Consider the following 21,590-nt stretch of genomic DNA (forward strand, 5'->3'; position numbering starts at 1 on the left):
AATATCAGCACAACTGGAAGAACGTAATCGACGTCACTGAATTGTGCATATAGAAATTTTTGAAATGGTGTATCTTTGGCTATGTATACTTTCACCAAAAAAAAAAAAAAGGTTGAGAAGGCAGAATGTTGACATGTTGTGGGGTTGTTAACCAATGTTACAAGATAATATGTGTACTGACTGTTTAATGAGAAACTATTTGTTCTGTAAACCCGTTAATGAGAAGGATTGATACAATAGCCAAAACAATGTTTTTGAACATACCAATGATCATGAAGATGGCACAGGACTGTGCAATGTTTTGTTCTGTTATACATAAGGTCGCCACATGTTGGAGCCAACCGGGCGCAATGAACAACAACCAGCAGTTTTTATAAAAAGACATAGAATAGAGCAAACAACTATCAAGATGCATTGCTCATAGTTTGGTGAAACTTTTGTTTCCATTGTATGCGTGTTTCTATACTGGATCGTGAAGTAATATGAGTGTTTGACCACGGGTTACAGACAAAAAAGTTTTTAAAGACTCTCATAGAGGAACTCTCATACATGCCTACTGATTCCCACCGCTCATTTTTTATTTCTATTTCTTGGTTAATTGCATTGATAAGAAGTTCTATAACAGTAATAAGTTACAGTGGTGACAGCAACATTCCTGATTTGCTTCTGATCTAAATGAAAATGTATCTCATGTAGTTTTGAAATGTAGAATTTTCACTATTGTCAATAGCCAGCCTGTCAGTGAAGTTTTCATTTTCACTTTACATCAAGTTACATAATGGCTTTCTTTTTAAGTAGTTGGTTTTATTTTTAATTACACTGTTATGACTAGTTCCTAGTTTTATTACCTGTGGTCAATATAATCTACATCATGGCATACAAAATTTCTAACTTTAGGAAGTTATTGAATTTTTTTGGTGAACCAGAATATGATCCATTTTACAACTGTTATATTTGAAAGAATACATATTCTATGCTAATAATATAAAGTTTTAATATTTCTCTATTGAATCTAACTTAGTGATACTAATATTGACATCTTCTAGATCTCTGTTTATTTTTGGTATCTTGTTGTTGCTGTTAGTTGCTGTTGTGTTATACATAAGGCTCCAACACACGGCAACCTTATGTGTAACACAACAAAACATTGCCCAGTCCTGTGCCATCTTCATGATGGTTGGTATGTCTGAGTCTATTGTTTTTGCTATTGTGTCAATCCATCTTGTTTAGGGTTTCACTCATTTTCAGTGACCCTCTACTTTACCAAACATGATGTCCTTCTCCAAGGATCAGTCTTCCATTCTTGATTCTAAGGAGCATTCTCCTATATTTCTTCTAAGACTGATCTGTTCATTTTTCTGGTAGTCCATGGCATATTCAATATTATTCACCGACACCACAATTTGAATGCATCAATTCTTTTTCTGTCTTCCCTTTTCATTGTCTAGCTTTCACATGCACATGAGGCAATTGCAAAGATCATGGCTTGGGTCCGGCACACCTTAGTCATCAAAGCGGTATCGTTGCTTTTTAAAACTTTGAAGAAGTCTTTTTCAGCAGATTTAACCAATGCAATATATCATTTGATTTTTTTACTGCTATTTCCATGGTCATTGATTATTGATCTAAGAAGAATTGAATCCTTGACAACTTGACCTTTTACTCCATTTATCATGATGTTGTTTCTTGGTCCAGAAGTGAGGATTTTTGTCTTCTTCACATTCAGGCATAATCCATACTGACTTTCATCAGTAAGTGCTTGAAGTAGTCATTTTTGGCATGCAAGGTTGTATCATCTGCATATTGCAAGTTGTAAATAAGTCTTTCTCCAACGCTGATGCCATGTTTTTCTTCATATAGTCTAGCTTCATGAATTGTTTGTTCAGCTTACAGAATGAGTAAGTAAGGTGAAAGGATACAACCCTGCCACGTAACTTTTCTAATTCTGACCACACAGTATCCCCTTGATAAGTTAGAACGACTGCCTCTTCATCCATGTACAGATTCTGCTTGAGTATAATTAAGTGTTCTGGAATAATTGTCATTGAAGTCTTCCATCAAGATTGCAATTTTTCACATTTACCTTAGATTTCCAACACTTCTTTGTGATGTTAGTTATGTGTGTGTTTATGATAGATAAACAATCATAAACTCTTAAAACTATGTGGATTTGTATCTGTTTCAGGCCTTTGACACCATATTCTACTTTAACACTATTGCCATACCTGATTTTTTTGGTTTATGTTTGGTGGGTATGGGTTTTTTTTGGGGGGTGAGGGGGAGGCATTCTTTTATATCTAGTCTTTCTGTGTCATTTTATTTCAAATGTGAATTTTATAAATAGTTTACAATAGGATTTTGTTCCTTGCTTCAACATGACTATCTTTAAGTGTGGATTTTAATCCACATTTATTTTAATTCACATTTATTTTAAAAACTAATATATTTGTTTTTCTCTTTTTTCATGTTTTCAATATTAGTGTTTCCTGGAAGTATATTTTTTTTCTTTTTAATTTTTCACATACTTTACATTTGATTAATTTTTCTGTGCTTATCTTTCTCTTCCTTAAGTGATTTGGAAGTTATGCGCTCACCTTTTCTTCTATACATTCAAATCTTTTAAATCAATGTCAAGAATGAAACATTCTATATTGACCATTTCTTCCCTCCATCAAAAAAAAAAATTTCCCTTCTTTTCCTTGCACTGTCCCCAATTTTGTTGGAATAATTTAGAGCTTTTGATCCAAATTATTACATTAAAATGTTAAAAAAAAATGCACCTTATTTTTCAATAAAACATTTTTACATAACTACTTTAATATTGATTACTTAGACTTAACTGTGTTTTGCTGCTTCATTGTTCACTGCTACTTATTTTAAAACCTCATTTTCTTCATTCTTGGGTTCTTTATTTTGACTTATTTCTCAGTAAGTATGAGTAAATCTTAAGAGTGTGGAAAACACTTTTTGCCCTTGCATGTCTGAAATTTCTAGATACCATTTAAAAATTATACCTAAAGTTTTAGAGTAGGATAGAGCTGGATTCAAATCTTAGATCTTCCTTGCACTTGTCTTATGACTATGAGAAATCTCTTCAGCTCTCTAACTCACTTCCTGATATGTAAATCGGAGGTTAGACTAGCTACTTTACCAAATTTGTAAGGATTATACTAAGTATTTAAGAACCAAGTATTGCACCTGGTACGTAGTAGCCAGTCAATAACAGGTTGTTATTATTGTTATTAATCCTTGTATTCCACTATCCTTATTACATATTATTCACATCTTAAGACAATATTATGCATGTAATTAAATTATGCAACTCAATTAAATTATTTCTTTTATTTTTTAGTACAATTTACATACAATAAAATGGACAGATCATAAGAGTACAGTCTGATGCATTTTAATAATTGTGTGTGCTATACAACTACCGCCCAGATCAAGATATAGAATATTTTCATCATCCTGCTTCCATCCAGCCAATCACGCCTCATCCCCAGAACCAGTTTCTAATTTGTATCACCATAGATTAGTTTTGTCTATTCTCAAACTTCATATAAATGAGATCATACAGTATATACTTTTTTGTGACTGACTTCTTTTGTTCAACATGTTTTTTGTTGTACATCCATTGTGTGGTATAGATCAGTAATTTATTCTTTTTTATTGCTTAGTAATATTTCATGGCATGACTATATCAAAATTTGTTTTCCTATTCTGCTATTTATGGGTATATTGGTTATTTCCAGTTTGGAACTATTATGAATAAGGCTATTATGGAAATTCTTGTTCAAGTCTTTTTGTGGATATATATTTTCATTTACCTTGTGTAAATATCTAGGGGTAGAATTGCTTTTCATAGGGTAGCTTTATATTTGACTTTATAAGAAACTGCTGAAGATTTTACAAAGTGACCATACCATTTTATTCTTCCACCAGCAAATTACAAGCATTCCAGTTGCTCATCTTCACTATCATTTGATACTTTATAGAAATCTGCTTTGTCTGATATTGTCTTAGGCTGGGTTCTCTAGAGAAGCAAAACCAGTAAAGCGTGTAAATATATACAGAGAGAGATTTATATCAAAGAAACAGCTCACACGATTGCAGAGGCTGGAACATACCAAGTCTGTGGATTAGGATAGAGGCTTCTCCCAATTCACACAGCCGCAGGGGCTGGCGAACCCAAGATCGGCAGGTCAGAGAGCAGGGCTCCACTCACAGGATGTGAAGGTCCACGAACTCTGAGATCGGCAAATAAGCTGATGGCTCAAGTCCCAAGAGTCAGAGGTCAGATGAACAGAAGGAGGCCGCAGAATCCAGAGCAAGCAAAAAACCAGAATGTCTGCTTATATTCAGATGCAGGTGACAGCCCCAAGGAAACTCCCTTTCAACTGATTGACTACTCACGGCAGATTCAGTCATGGGAGTGATCACATATAAATACTGAGAATCATGGGCCAGCCAAGTTCACACACAATCTTAACCATCACAGATATATAACCACATTAACTTGCTTTTATTTCATGTTACATGATATACCTTTCTTCTATCCCTTTCCTTTTAACTAGTCAATGGATTTATATTTAAATGTTTTTTCTCTTGTAGACAGCATATATTTGGGTCTTTTTTTTTTTTCTTAATTTAGTCTGACAATCTCTGACTTTTAAATGATGTATTTATTTCATTTACATTTGATGTAATTATTGATATGATTCGACTTAAGCTTACCCTTTTTGTATTATTTTTTATTTATCTTAACTGTTTTTGTTCTGTTGTGTTTTTCCTGTCTTCTTTTCTATTAATTGAGTCTTTTCAGAATTATATTATATACTCTTCATTGATTTTAGATTTTATTTTTTCCCTTGAGGTTACTCTAGACATACCAACATGCATCCTTAACTTATTCATGTTCAACCTTGTTATAATATTAATTACTTCACAATGATGTTAGAGGTTATAATGCCATTTTTTCATACATGCACACTTTAGATTCTTTTACTTCTACATATGTTCTATAATCTATAATATATTATTATTAATTTTGCTTTAAGTAGTAAATAATCTTTTTAAAATTTTTCTTTTATGTATACCCTTTCTGGTCAACGTTTGTGTTATCTGTGAGTCTGGTTCTATCAACAATTTTTTCTCTTAATTATATGGTACATTTTCCTGTTTATTGGCACAGCTTATGATTTTTGATTATGTGTGTAAAAGGATAGTAGAGAAAGTAGCAAATGATATTTTCTTCCACAAAATAGTATGTCCCTACCTTTGCCAGACATCTAAGGTGGGAGCTAAGTCAACCTAAAAGCTTTAGTTAGACTCATTTGGCTGCTAGCTTCAAATGTTGTGAGTGCAGGATCAGGATTATTCCTTTAGCAGGACTTGGAATTTGTCCAGTACAGAACTCTCTATACTTTACATTTCACTGAGGAGGTTTTCTCCCCGCTCCCCTTACTAGCCTTATCCCCAACTTTCTGCAACTCAGAAAATCTCTCTCCACCCTGATGTCTTGTTTCTAGCTTTTCATGAGCTATAGCCTTGTGCTCAGTGAAGGATTTGTGTATCTTTGGAGAATTTCTCTTGATACTCCTGTCTACCCCTAACTGTTGGTGGGCTGCTGCCATGGTTCTCAATCAAATTAAAACTAATTATAACTTAAAAAAATAAAATATTGCATAAAAATGTAACCACAGTTCCAGTTTGCCACATATTGTTTCTACTTTTACTATAGAATTTTACATGCAATCAATAAATAAAAAATTAGTTTCTGTCCTACTTTAACATGAGGCAAGGGCAAATTTCTCAGGTAAAGTATATTGCTTTGCCAATGCCAAGCCCAGATTCATTTTAATCTAATAAAAGGATAAAGGGAACATATGTTTGATAATGATATTGACAAACATAATTATTTTTCACTTTACAAAAACACCTATGAGGACAGAGCCAACATGGCAACCTAGACAGATGTATCATGCCATCCCTCTGCAGCAAAGACCTGAGAAACTAAGTAAAATAGATACATACATCAGTCCAACTCTAAGCATCAAATGAAAGGATAAAGAAATAGATCAAACACCAAATGGAAGAAGAAACTGAAGTAAAACAGAGAATAAGGAGAGATATGGAAGGGAGGTCCTCTGCCAACTTAAACAGCACAGCATCGCCAACTTGGAGCACAACCATCAACGACCTTGGACAGGGAATATAGAAAGGACCTTCACAGAGTTCCCAACAGGAGACAGAGCATCTGGTAACCAGACAAACACACTCTCCTACCCCTCATCCTTCTGCCTTGTACCACTGTACTGCCAAACCAGTGTACAGTGAAACAGGCTCACCTTGCCTGCTACTACCCTGTCCACCCAGAAAAGGTGGTGAGAGCTATCAAGCCCACAGACGAGCAAGCAGCAAAGCACATCTGGCCTGCCCACCCTGACATAACCAAACAAAACCAAGAAGCAGGATGAAACAAATGAACACACAATCAATAAGTAAAGAAAATTATACCTTAATGTCTCAGAAACAGTAGACAATATCAAAACATGAAAAAGTAGGATATGATGGCTCCAAAGTGACCAAAATAAAGAATCAGATGACCTTCTGCTAGAAGAAAAGGCGGTGGAACTACTTGACATGGAATTTAAAAGACTAATATTTAGGGCCCTTGAAGAGATTAGGAAACAGATCGCCTTAGTTATCTAGTACTGCTATAACAGAAATACTACAACTGGATGGCTTTAACAAAGAGAAATTTGTTGTGTCATGGTTTAGGGGGCTAGAAGTCTGAATTTGGGGCACCAGCTCCAGGGGAAGTCTTTCTCTGTCTGTTGGCTCTGAGGGAAGGTCCTTGTCATCAGTCTTCCCTTAGTCTAGGAGCTTCTCAGTACAGAAACCCCAGATCCAAAGGAAAAGCTCTGCCCCCGGTGCTGCTTTCTTGGTGGTATGGGGTCCCCCTGTCTCTCTGCTCTCTTCCCTCTTTTATATCTCAAAATACAACTCAGTTGTATTTTTTGTTGTTGTATGTTGTATTGTATGTATCTCAAGATACAACTTAGTCTTATAGATTGACTCAAGATACAACTTAGTCTTGTAGATTGAGTCCTGCTTCATTAACATAACTGCCTCTAATCTGGCCTCATCAATATCATAGAGGTAGAATTTACAACACATGGGAAAATCACATCAGATGGCAAAATGGTGGACAATCACACAACACTGGGAATCATGACCTAGCCAAATTGGGGGGACAAAATTCAATCCATAACAAAGATCAAGGGAAACACAGACAAAACCAAGGAAAAAAATAGATAAAATCATGGCAAACACAGAAAAAACAACAAAAACATAGCCAAATTAAGGAAAACACAGACAAAGCAACAGAATTCAGTAAATAAAATAAGGACAAATTGTCAAAATAAATTAAACACTTAGAAATCATGAAAAACACCAACTAGAAATCCAGAAGATGAACAACAAAATTTCAGAAATAGACAACTCAGTAGAAGGTTTTAGGAGCAAATTTGAAACAAAGAAAGACAAAATCAGTGAGATTGAAGACACATCTATGGATGTCACTTTGAGGAAAAATCAGAGGTAGAAGAAGAAAAATGAAGAAAATCTAAGAATTATGTGGGACACAATCAAGAGCAAAAATTTACATGTGATCAAAGTTCCAGAATGAGAAAAAAAGGAAAATACAGAGAAGATTGTTGAAGATTTGCTGGCAGAAAACTTTCCAAATATCATGAAAGACAAAATACTGACCATCCAAGAAGCTCAACAAAGCCCATATAGGATAGACCCCAAAAGAAAGTCACCAAGACATATAATCACACTTGCCAAAATCAAAGACGAAGAAAGAATCCTGAGAGCAGTACAAGAAAAATGAAGTCACTTACATAGGGGAAACAATCTGACGAAGCTCTGATTACTCGACAGAAACTATGCAGGCAAGAACACAATGGGATGACATATATAAAACCTTAAAAAACTGCCAACCAAAACTGATATATTCTGTAAAACTCTCTCAAATATGATGGCAAATTTAGAACATTTCCAGATAAACAGAAATTAAAAGAATTCATATAAACCAAACTAAACTTACAAGAAATATAAAAGGGAGCCCTTCCGTTTGAGGATCGACAGCATCAGATAAAAACTGAAGTCTAGGACACAGGACAGTATCAGCCAGATACCATCTTAGGTAATATGAAGTCTCAAGGATAAAACAATACTAAAAGATTTACAACAGGGAACCGGAGATGCCAATCTATAAATGATAACAATGTCAGAACAATAAAAGGAGGAATATACACGTGTAGGTATAGAACTTTCAAATGGAGAGGAAGTCAAGGTGATATCAAGTAACAAAAGACTAGCTCAACTTAGGAAGATGGATTAAATTTCAAATTAACCAAAAGAAAGTTAACAAACCTATTCATCAAAATAAAGAAGAAAAACATGAAGTCTCAGTAAACACAAAATCCACAAAAACAAAAGAAACTAAAAGATATTCCACAGAGAAAAAGAACTCACCACAGGAGAGTAGGAGAAACAAAGGAAATGTCAGAACCACAAAAAAAAAAAAACACTATAAAATCACAGTGATAAATTCACATCTATCAATAATCACCCTGAATGTAAATAGCTTAAATGCACCCATAAAGAGACAGAGAGTGACAGAATGGATTAAAAAAAATGTGTGTCTACAAGAGACACACCTTAGACACAAAGACATAAATGTATTAAAAATCAAAGGATGACCAAATATATATCAAGCAAAAAGCAACAAGAAAAAGAGGAGTGGTGATACTAATCTCAGGTAAAATAGACTTTAAAACAAAATCCACCATAAAAGACAAGAAAGAACATTATATAAAGATTAAAGGGACAATCTACCATGATGACATAACCATAATAAATATTTACACACACAATGACAGGGCTCCAAAATACATAAAACAAACTTTAACAGTACTGAAAAGATAAATCAACAGTTCCACAGTAATAGTAGGAGACTTCAACACACTACTCCTGGTAAAGAACAGAACATCTAGAAAGAAATTTATCAAAGATACAGAAGATCTAAAGGCCACAATCAAGCAACTTGACCTCACAGACATATATAGAACACCCCACCCAACAGCAGCAAAATATACATTCTTTTCCAATGCACATGGAACGTTCTCCAGAAGAGACCACATCTTAGGCCACAAAGTAACCCTCAACAAAATCCAAAACATTGAGATTATGCAAAGCATCTTCTCTGATCACTACACATAAATACAGAACTTAATAACAGGAAGAGCAAGGAAAAAATAAAAACATAGAAAATTAATAACACCTTGCTTAAAAACCACCTGGTAATAGAAGAAACCAAAGATGGAATTAAAAAAAATTCTAGAATCAAATGAGAATGAAAATAGATCATACCAAAACCTTTGGGACACAGTAAAGGCAGTGCTCAGAGACCAATTTACACCAATAGAATCACAAATCAAAAAAGACAAAAGGGATAAATTAAAATATTAGCTTTACAACCCAAAAAAATAGAAAAAACAGCAAAAAAAAAACCTCACAACCACTAGAAAAAAGAAATAATAAAGATCAGAGCAGACATAAATGAAAGAGAACAGAAAAACAATAGAAAGAATAAACAAAACCAAATGCTATATCTTTCAAAAGATCAACAAAAATCAACAAACCATTGACCAAAGTGAAAAAAGAAAAACAGGAAAGGAAGAAAATAACCCAAGTAAGAAATGAAATAGGGAACATTACAACAGACCAGCTGAAATAAAAGGATCATAACAGAGTACTATGAAAAACAGTACTCCAACAAATTTGAAAACCTAAAGGAAATGGACAAATTTCTAGAAATACACTACCTACCGATGTTAACACAAACTGAGATAGAAAATCTGAACAGACTCATAACAAGAGAAATGACTGAAAAAGCAATTAAAAACAAAACAAAACAAAACAAAAAAAGTCCTGGCCCTGATGGCTTCAATGGAGAATTCCAAGAAACATTCAGAGAAGAGCTCACACTAGTACTACTCAAATTATTTCAGAACATAGAAAAGGAAGGGATACTTCCGAATTCATTTTAGGAAGCCAGCGTAACCCTGATACCAAAACCAGGCAAATATACCACAAAAAAAAAAAAAAAAAAAAATTACAGACCAATATCTCTCACAAAGTTGAAACTGAAGAAAATTAGAATAAGTCCACTAGAGCCAAAGTACAAACTTGAGTACATCCCACCTGAATTTAAAGACCATCTCAAGAATAGATTCGATGCATTGAACACTAATGACTGAAAACCAGACTCTCTGTAGAATGACATCTAGGACATCTTACATGAAGAAAGAGAGAGGTCATTAAAAAGACAGGAAAGAAAGAAAAGACGAAAATGGATGTCAGAAGAGCCTCTGAAACTCACTCTTGATCCATCAAGTAGCTAAAGAAAATGGAAGAAATGATGAAGTAAAAGAGTTGAACAGAAGATTTCAAAGGGCAGCCTGAGAAGACAAAGTAAAGTATTATAAAGACAAGTGCAAAGACCTGGAGTTAGAAAACCAAAAGGAAAGAACACACTCAAAGTTTCTCAAGCTAAGAGAACTGAAGAAAAAATTCAAGCCTTGAGTTGCAATATTGAAAGATTATATGGGGAAAATATTAAACAATGCAGAAAGCATCAAAAGAAGAGGGAAGGAATACACAAAGTCACTATACCAGAAAGAACTGGTCTATGTTCAACCATTTCAGGAGTCAGCATATGATCAGGAACTGATAGGTACTGAAGGTAGAGGTCCAAGCTGCACTGAAAACACTGGTGAAAAACAAGGCTTCAGGAATTAATGGAATATCAATTGAGATGTTTCAACAAACAGATGCAGTGCTGGAAGTGCTCACTCATCTATGCCAAGAAACTTGGAAGACAACTACCTGCCCAACTAACAGGAGGAGATCCATATTTATGCCTATGCCAAAGAAACGTGATCCAATCGAATGTGGAAATTATTGAATAATATCTTTAATAGCACATGCAAGTTAAATTTTGCTGAAGCTCATTCAAAAGTGGTTACAACAGTACATCACTAGGGAACTGCCAGAAATTCAAACTGGATTTGGAAGAGGATATGGAACCAGGGATATCATTGCTGATGTCAGATGGATCTTGACTGAGAGCAGAAAATACCAGGAAGATGTTTACTTGTGTTTTATTGACTATGCAAAGGCATTCAACTATGTGGATAGAAACAAATTATGGATAACCTTGGGAAGAATGGGAATTCCAGAACACTTAATTGTGCTCATGAGGAACCTGTACATAGATCAAGAGACAGTCGTTCGAACAGAACAACGGGCTACGTGGTTTAAAGTCAGGAAAGGTGTGTGTCAGTGTTGTATCCTTTCACCATACCTAATCAATCTGTATGCTGAGCAAATAATCTGAGAAACTGGGCTATATGAAGAAGAATGTGGCATCAGGATTGGAGGAAGACTCATTAACAACCTGCGTTATGCAGATGACACAATTTCCTTGCTGAAAGTGAAGAAGACTTGAAGCACTTACTGATGAAGATCAAAGACCACAGCCTTCAGTATGGATTATACCTCAACATAAAGAAAACAAAAATCCTCACACCTGGATCGATAAGCAACAGCATGAGAAATGGAGAAAAGATTGAAGTAGTCAAGGATTTCATTTTACTTGGATCCACAATCAACACACATGGAAACAGCAGTCAAGAAATCAAATGATGCATTGCATTGGGCAAATTTGCTGCAAAAGACCCCTTTAAAGTCTTCAAAAGCAAAGATTAAATGCGCCTGACCCAAGCCATCATGGCTCATGGCTTTCAATTGCCTCATATGCATGTGCAAGCTGGGCACTGAATAAGGAAGACCAAAGAAGAATTGATGGCTTTGAATTATGGTGTTGGCAAAGATTATTGAATATATCATGGACTGGCAAAAGAATGAACAAATCTGTTTTGGAAGAAGTACAGCCAGAATGCTTCTTAGAAGCAAGGATGGCAAGACTTTGTCTCACATACTTTGGACATGTTATCAGGAGGGATCAGACTCTGGAGAAGGACATTATTCTTGGTAAAGTAGAAGGTCAGTGAAAAAGATGAAGACCCTCCATGAGATGGATTGACACAGTGACTTCAACAATGGGCTCAAGCACAAGAATGATTGTGAGGATGGTGCAGGACCAGGCAGTGTTTCATCTGTTGTATGTAGGGTCATTATGAGTCAGAACCGACTCAATGACACCTAACAACAACATCTCTCATGAATGTAGATGCAAAAATTCTCAACAAAATTCTAGCCGATAGAATTCAGCATCATATCAAAAAAATAATACATCACAGCCAATTTGGATTCATATCAGGTATACAAAGATGGTCCAACATTAGAAAATCAATTGATGTAATCCACCACATAAATAGAACAAAAGAAAAGAATCACATGATCATCTCAATCAATGCAGAAAATGCATTAGAGAAAGTCTAACACCCATTCCTGATAAAAACTCTTAATAAAATGGGAATAGAAGGGAAATTCCTCAACATAATAAAGGATATGCATACAAAACCAACCGCCATCATGATTCTCATTGGAGAGAGGCTGAAAACATTCCCCTTGAGAACAGGAACAAGACAAGGATGCCCTTTATCACCACTCCTATTTAACATTGCGCTGGAAGTCTAGCTACAGCATTAAGACAAGAAAAAGAAATAAAGGGCATCCAAATTGGTAAAGGATGAGTAAAACTGTCCTTTTTCGTGGATTATATGACACTATACATAGAGATCCCTAAGGACTCCACAAGAAAACTACTAGGACTAATAGAAAGATTCAGTGGAGTAGCCGAATACAAGATAAATGTACAAAAATCAGTTGGATTCCTATACACCAATAAAGAGAACTACAAAAAGGAAATCCGGAAAGCAATACCATTTATAACAGCCCCTTGAAAAATGAAATACTTCAGAATAAATCTAACCAGGGATGTAAAAGACCTATACAAAGAAAACTACAAAACACTACTGCAAGAAACCAAAAGAGATCTATACAAGTGGAAAAACATACCATGCTCATGGATAGGTAGACTCAACATTGTGAAAATCTCAATCCTACCCAAAGCAATCCACAAATATAATTCAATCCTGATCCAAATACCAATAGCAATCTTTAATTAGATGGAAAAACTTATTCTTAACTTTATATGGAAAGAGGCTCTGGATAAGTAAAGTATTATTGAAAAAGAAGAATAAAGTAGGAGGCCTCACACTACCTGACCTCAGAATCTACTATACAGCTATGGTAGTCAAAACAGCCTGCTACTTGTACAAAGACAGACACATTGACCAATGACACAGAGTCGAGAACCCAGGTGTAAATCCATCCACCTATGGTCACCTGATCTTGGGCAAAGACCCAAAGTCCATTAAATGGGGAAAGACAGTCTTTTTAAGAAATGGTGCTGGCAAAACTGGATGTCCACCCACACAATGGAATACTATGCAATGATAAAGAACAATGACAAATCTGCGAAATAGGTCACAACATCGATGAATCTGGAAGGCATTACGCTGAGTGAAATGTCAATCATGAAAGGACAAATACTGTATGAGACCACTATTATAAAAACCCAAGAAAAGGTTTACACAAAGAAGAAAACAATCTTTGATGGTTACGGGGGAGGGTAGGGTTGGGGAGGGGAAATCACTAACTAGATAGTAGACAAGTGTTAACTTTGGTGACAGGAAAGACAGCACACAACATAGGGGAACTTAGCATAACTAATTAAAGAAAAGTCGTAGAAGCTTCCTAGAGACATCCAAACACCTTGAGAGATTGAGCTACTGGCACTAAGATCTGGGGACCATGGTCACAGGGGATGTCTACATCAATTTACATAACAGAATTCATAAAGAAAATGTTCCACATCCTACACTGGTCAGTAGTGTCTGGGGTCCTAAAATCTTGTGAGGAGCCACCTAAGATTTATCTATTGGTCCCATTCCTTCCAGAGCAAAGAAGAATGAAGAAAACTAAAGACAAGGAAAATTTAGTCCAAAGGGCTAATGGACCACATGAAGCAGAAACTCCACTAGCCTGAGCAGAGAAGAACTAGACGGTGCCCCATTATCACCACTGACGGCTCTGACAGGGATCACAATACAGGGTCCCAGACACAGGGAGCGAAAAATGTAGAATAAAATTCAAATTCACAAAAAAAGACCAGACTTACTGGTCTGATGGTGACTTGAGGAACCCCCGAAACTATGGCCCCCAGACACCCTGCTAACTCAGAACTGAAGCCACTCCCAAAGTCCATCTTTCAGCCAAAGGTTAAGGTTAGACAGTCCTGTAAAACAAGCAATAATACATGTGAGGAATGTGCTTCTTAGTTCAATCAAGTACAGGAGACCAAGTGGGTGACACATGCCCAAAAGCAAAGAGGAAAAGGCAGGAAGGGACAGGAAAACTGGCTGAGTGGACACTGAGAACCCAGGGTAGAAAGGGAAATGGGGAACGTACTGACACATTTCGGGGATTGCAACTAATGCCACAAAACAATATTTGTGTATAAAATTTTTGAATGGAAAACTAATTTGCTCTGTAAACTTTCACCTAAAACATAATAAAAAAAAAAAAAAACCTGTGATGTGATATTGACGTGCAAACACCAAAACAGTTTGCGGTTTCCTTTATCTGCAAAACCATGGCCAAAATTCCTTTATTGAAGACTCATACACCCATGTGTCAGAGATGCCAGAAAGATCCACCTGGCCGTATTGGAGTAGGCTATTAATCTGTTGAAGGAGAGAGAATGCCTTACTTGCTTTCGGCATTGAGCACAGAGTGAATACAGAGTATGCTCCTCATACATTGTTGAATAAACCATTTGAGTGATCAATGAAAATTCATAAATAATATTCAACAGATAAAACTCTGATATCTAAAATTCTGTAACCCTTCAAGATTCCACAAGCATTTTCTACGCTTATAAATATTTTCCCAGGACCCATGGGCAGGATTCGCTCCTGACTCGTCTAGCTTCTTTGCCCTGCCCAGTACACAGGTCTTCGCAAAGGGAGCTCTCTGCCTTCTAGACTAGTTCTTTCCCGGTTTTCTTAGACAATCTTTACTCTCCTGAACCTGAGATATCAGGGTAAGTCAGATGGGGCCTCCGTGGAGCTCTCAGAAATTGCTGTGATATGCCCAATGAAGGGATTTTTCCTGGAGGCTCCACCTTCTTATAATAAACTATAGCTAACTGACAGATGTACCCAGGAGTGGGTCATTGTGTTTTCTGACAGAGAGACTCCTTTCTCCCCACGCTCCCTACTTGTCCCACTTTTACTCACTCCCACCTTGGAAATCATTCTCTCCGGGATACAAGAAAGAGAACATCTGCTCTCCTGACACCCTTGCTTGGCATTTTATTGCGCTTACAGTTCTCCACACATATCTTATTATTTCTCATCTCTGAACTTTTGCTCATGGTGCTGTCTTTGCTTGGAAGCTGCTCCCATCCGCAACTCCAGCTGCCATTACGGTGGCTAAAAATAGTCTATAAGACTGAACCCAGCATGAGGATTCAAGGAAGGACTCCAGGAGGAAATAATACCTGAAGTAATTGTCCCTCATCTGAATACCACAGCACCCAGTAAGTGTGCACCTAACTTTAGACTTCACATATTACTCTGTTTCCATACGTCTCCTCCCACTAGAAGTCCTGGTGGTGCAGTGGTTAAGTGCTCAGCTGCTAAACGAATGGTGGGCAGTTGGAATCCACCAACGGCTCCACGGGAGAAAATGTGGCAGTCACCTTGCATAAAGATTTACAGCCTTGGAAACCCTATTGGGCAGTTCTTTTGTGTCCCACAGGGTCGCTGTGAGTTGGAACTGACTCAGAAGCAATGGGTTCTTTGGGAGTTTTTTTGCCGCCCCCCCCCCCGCCACTAGACTAGACTCTGGAATGCTTCAGAATGAAAACCCTGACTGATTCATTTTTGCATCTGCTATAAATGAGCATAAGGAGCCCTGGTGGAGAAGTGGTTAAGCGTTAGGCAGCTAACTGAAAGGTAGGCGGTTGGAATCCACCAATCACTCCGTAAGAGAAAGATGTGGCAGCCTGCTTCCACAAAGATTTACAGCCTTGAAAACCCTATTGGGCATTTCTACTCTATCCTACAGGGTCTCTATGAGTCAGAATCCACTCGACAGCAATTGTTTTCTTTGTATGTCTGACGTATGAACATAGTGACTAGTTCATAATAGGTGCTCAATAAATTTGTACTCAACTGACTAAAACTGTTCTTAAACTGAACAGACTAGCTTAAAATTCATCTCCCCCTGCCGTGTGTTCTGATATAGAGCTGGGTGTCTCTTCCAAGGAAAACCACTTTTACTTGTCCAGTGGTCTGGAGCAGGGAAGCTGAGGCCACAGCAGCTCCTAACACTGAATGCTTGTGATTCTTTCACTTCATTTTGGAAGGGGAAAGGTCAGGGCTCAGAGTCCTTGCTTTCATCCAGTATTTTTAAAGCTTGCTTATCTAGTGCAATACCTCTAAGTCCAGTTTGTCTAATGCCAAAGAAGAGTAAAATATTTATTTCATAGTTCCCTAACTAATCAGACACTACTTAATACCTGACTCTAGAGTAAGCACAGATCTATACTAGAAGACTCAATAGCTACAAAAATTTATAGGGAAAAAGGTTTTAATTAAGACATTTCTATCTACTAATTAATTTTTTTGTTTCAAATTAAGAAAGACAGCCATTATCAATTTTAGCTACAGCCAGCCCCAGTCATGTAACACCAGTGTTGCATAGGCATGACATGTGAAGACCTCTGCTGTAGTTAAACATACCACCTATCAGCAATAAATTAAGATATTTTGTTTCACAAAATTGAACAAAAATTTTCTTTTGACTAATGGTGTTTGCTTCCTGAAATAGGTTCATAATTTCACCTCAATTATTGAAAAAAGTAACCATTTATCATCTTTTTCCTTCTTAGGCTGTGAGGTTGAAATTCTTGGTGTCAGACCTACTTACTGCTTAGAATATAAAAATGTTCCAACGGATATCAATTTTGCCAATGCAGTCAGCGATGCTCTTGACTCATTCAAGTAAGTTTCCCAAATTCTTAGCCATACCATTGTTCTTCCTTATTTCCAGGACCAATAACGAATCCTAAAGGGAATTAAGAAGTCTCGGTGGAGGTGAAATAATGTCTCAGAGAGTTAGCAACCCTCTCGAATGGTGATTGTTAACTGCTAGAAGAGAATAATTGTGAGCAAGTAATTTCAGGCAGGGACACTCTTTGGAAATTTTTAATTGAAAATAAGAAAGTGCCAGGGCTCAGGATTTCCTTTCTCATGATGTTGGGCAATGGAGAAATAATTACAAATGTCAACGTATCCGTAGTCATGGTTTAGTGAACACTTGTATCTCAGAAAATATTAATAAGTATCTGGCAAAAAGGCAGACTGATCAAGTAAGTTGGGGAAAATTGCCTACTCCCCATTCTTGCAAATATACAAAGAACATCAGTATATTAGAACATGGAACCTTCTTTTTCTCCTACCTAGAATCATGAATCTCAGTTTGAAAAATTCAGGAATCAGTCATGCTGTCCAGGGTAGCACACAGAGTCTCTGTCAGGGAAACCTATGGGCAATACAGACCAGGATGAAGACTTAGCAAGTCTCAGGAATTGCTGGAAATGAAAGTCAAGATGGGGCACCAGGTGGAGGCCACAATAAGAATCAGCAAACCAGAGTTAGACTTGAGATCACTTTGGCTCTTGAATGGACCTTCTCGGTAGGGTCAAGGCAGAAGACCCACAGGCGTTTGAGCATGGAGACAAGGGCAAGACTTTCATCTGCTCAAGAGAAAGAGCCTGGGATCAAGATGGGTGGACACCGAGAGCAGGCATGCCCTTAGCTCTGTGTACAGATCATCAGAGCTAACCATACACCTCGACCTGTAACTAAGATTTCCAGAAATACAGCTGATGAATTAAGGACTGGATTCTCTACCAGTGCCCTCCCCCCATCACGGGAAGCAGCAGTCATCCCACAAAGCAGTGAAAGAAGAAAACAGCACCCCTGCCTTTGCTGCTTCCTAGAATGACTCCACTGTTGGTGTATGCCATCGAGTCGATTCTGATTCATAGCAACACTGTAGGATGGAGTAGGACTGCCCCTACAGAGTGAGTTTCCAAGGCTGTAAATCTTTACAGAAGCAGACTGCCACATCTTTCTCCCACGGAGCAGCTGGTGGGTTCGAACCATTGACCATTCAGTTGTCGCCAAGTGCTTAACCACTGTGCCACCAGGGCTCCTTAGTATGACTCCATTTCCATGAAAACCTATCAAAGAGGGTCAGGCTCTGATTGACAAGTTGGAGACAAAATGATTTTTAAACACTTAAAAATTAAGAGGTAACAAATTTAAAATTAATATTTTTTCTTCAGGGAGGGGAGCAGAAGGAAGGGACAGGGTCTGGGGAAAGCAACATTTAAGTAAATATTTTCATCACATGGTCTATAAATCATGTGTGTTATGTGATTCTGCCTCCTACCTACTTTGCTTTCTTTTTCTTACTCACAAGTGCTGGAAAACCACACATATGATGAGGTAGAATAATGTGTTGCCAGCTACTTTCTGTGAGCAAAGCAGAATAGCAGAGCATGCAGAGTAGATGAGCAGAGCTGGAGCTTTGGAATAACTCTATGCCTAAACAACACTGCTTCCAACATATCCAAAATGTTAGCCATCCCTACAGCCTATTGCCATGCCAGATATGAAAATGTGGAACACAGTTTTCATACAAATACCTCCAAATAACCCAACACTCTGCTTAGCAGTGTAATCTTTTTCACATTCATCTCGCCTTAACAGCTGACTGGATTCTCGCTATATAGCACCCAGTGATCCCCAGGTAGAGAAGCACGGAGCCCAGAGCTGGAAGAATCCCAGGCCTGTGCTGGCCTACAAGCTGGCCTGTCCAAACAGACTTCTGCTCTGAGGGAGGTCAGAATGCTGGAGGAGTGAGTGCTGGGCTCTGTCCCCTCTAGAGAAGTTTTTATTTTTTCTTTTTCAAGCAACATGGCAAAGCTATAGAATACTGGGGAATTGCATCTTTATCTTTATTTTTTTGTTGTTGTTGTTAGTTGCCATCAAGTTGATTCCCACTCACAAAGGTCCACAGTACTTAGAAATGTTGGTAGTGGTGGCAGTGGTGGCTTGTGTGTGTGTGTGAGTGCGTGTTTTAGCCAAGGCATCGGGTATCCTTAGAGAGAAAAGAGCAAGCTTACAAAGAACTAGAGGTTCAGAATAGTGGCTAGGCCTCTGCATGGTGTGTCCTGGTGCTACCACATTGCCCAGCTCAGCCCATGCACATCATATGCTGTGTAGATGGTGTGAGCTCCAGGGATGGCATTCACGTAGTCTACATGTGAATGGTGCCCCTGGAGCTGAGCAGTGAAGGCCTGAGCAAGACTGTACCAGTCCAGCATAATTGTTTTGTGGGGTCTTCATATTGCCAAGTTAACAGTGCCATCAGAAGAAGCCCCTTTGAATAGTAAGCCCAAAGTCGGAGACCCACCATCTCTACCACTGGTCAGCGCTTGGAATGAGAGAAACAAAAGAAGAAAAGGAATAATAGATTAGATGTTACTGCCTGTGGAAGGCAGTAAGATGATTTAGGCCTTCTGCAAAAGAAAAAGGAGGCACCTCCTTCCATCAACTTAATGTATTATTAGAACATGTCTTATAGAGTATACCTTCTTATTAGACCTTCTTACAGAATAGAATAAAAGATTGACAGTTGGGGTCAACATGTTTCTTTAAAAAAAAAAAAAATCTAACCTCTGTCTTTTTCAGGGGTAAGATGGGTGGTGGTAATGCCCAGGCGAGAACAGTCCAGGCCACTTTGCATGTAGTAGCTTGCTCATGCAAGGATGTGGCCAACAAGATCATTCATTCTCTTGAGGTATATGTTTTAGGTGGAGATGTATAATTATCTTTCCATGAGACCTTAATGGAGGAGCATGTCAAGAACTTCACAGCTCACCTCTTGGCTTCTGTTCAGATCTATCTGGAATCCCTAACTGGGTGATTTGAACAGCACCTAGAATCTTCACACACACACACACACATTTCTCACACTGTTTGTACAGTGTCTTTATTTAGCTTGCTAACAGTTTGAGAAGCAGAGAGAATGGGACACAGGACAGATAGACTCTGGCAGAAAGCAGGAGAGGCAGTGAAGATCTTGAACATGGAGTCCTACAGGGACAGCATTTCAGCAAAGGGTCCAGTGCAACCAAGTAAATATACACGTCTATGGAGATCTTTGTTGTTGTTGTTGCTCTAAGCTGCCCTCAAGTCAATCCCTAATTCACGGCAACCTCATGCACGACAGGATCAAAAGCTTAGTCTGAAAGCTCTGCTAAAACCTGTTCAGCATCATAGCAATATGCAGCCTACACTGACAGATGGGCAGTGGATGCACTTAAGGTGTATTGGCCAGGAATCTAACCCAGGTCTACTGCATAGAAGGTGAGAGTTCTACCACTGAACCACCACCTTTGGGAAGGACAAATTCCACTTCCACATCTGAGCTGGGCATTGCCTTCCAGTGCCCATAAGGCTCTATTGACCCAAGTCATATCCCTGTAGGATCTTAGCTTTGAACTCGGAAAATTTCTGGTATAGAGATAAAGAGAAGGGAAAGAGAATTAAGGCTTTTTAACAACCATCTGCTGGCATTGTGTCAAAGGGCTTTTATTTCCACTAACCATTTGTTCTCACATCAACTCTACTACATAGGTGTTATTCTCCCCATTTTACAAAAGAAGATATCCAACTCTCTGAAAATTAAGTACCATATCTGAGGTCTCACATGGCTAGTAAGTGGGGAGCCACAGCCCAGCTCTTTCCACTGGGGCTGAGGACCTAGTCTCCTGGGGTCTCTTCTGAGTGTGAAGTGACTGGAGACTACTCCAGAGTCAATCCTTTGATACCCCAACATGGTCTATACCGCAACTCCAAGATGCCCAGGAACAGAATCAGACAGGGAGAGGAAGGCGAGAATCACCTTTACAATTCTCCTTTCTGAGACCATCTTGGGGCCTGGGGCTCAAGAAGGGCTACGGTGGAATACCAGCCTTTGCTGTGTGCTCAGCAGGTTGCAACCTCAGTCACTGGGGTTTATATGCCTCGCCACTACACATGGGGACAGCATACCTACTCGCCAATGCCACCTTACCTGTCAAAAAAGAGGTTTTCTTTTTTTTTTAATACTATTTTTTTATTGTTCACAGTAATCTTTCTTTTTGTGGTAAATATATAACAAAACATTTGCCATTTCAACAATCTTCGTATGTACAGCTTAGTGACTTTTATTTTAATTATAATTTTTTTTATATATATTTTATTGTGCTTCAGGTGAAGGCTTACAGAACAAATAGTTTCTCATGAAACACTAGTACACATGGTGTTTTATGACATTGGTTAACAACCCCACAACATATTAACCCT

General features: G+C 37.8%; 1 protein-coding gene across 1 annotated transcript in view; it reads left to right on the forward strand.

Moving 5' to 3' along the window:
- Nucleotides 1–21,590, forward strand: part of ENPP6 (ectonucleotide pyrophosphatase/phosphodiesterase 6) — a 212,846-nt gene that overhangs the window by 157,383 nt on the left and 33,873 nt on the right. Inside the window, exon 3 of the mRNA XM_004389670.1 lies at nucleotides 17,060–17,171. Coding sequence (XP_004389727.1) covers nucleotides 17,060–17,171 — 112 coding nt within the window. The remainder of the gene's footprint in view (nucleotides 1–17,059; nucleotides 17,172–21,590) is intronic.

The sequence above is a fragment of the Trichechus manatus genome, unplaced genomic scaffold, assembly GCF_000243295.1.
Source record: "Trichechus manatus latirostris isolate Lorelei unplaced genomic scaffold, TriManLat1.0 scaffold00254, whole genome shotgun sequence".
In the NCBI taxonomy this organism is placed as follows: domain Eukaryota; kingdom Metazoa; phylum Chordata; class Mammalia; order Sirenia; family Trichechidae; genus Trichechus; species Trichechus manatus.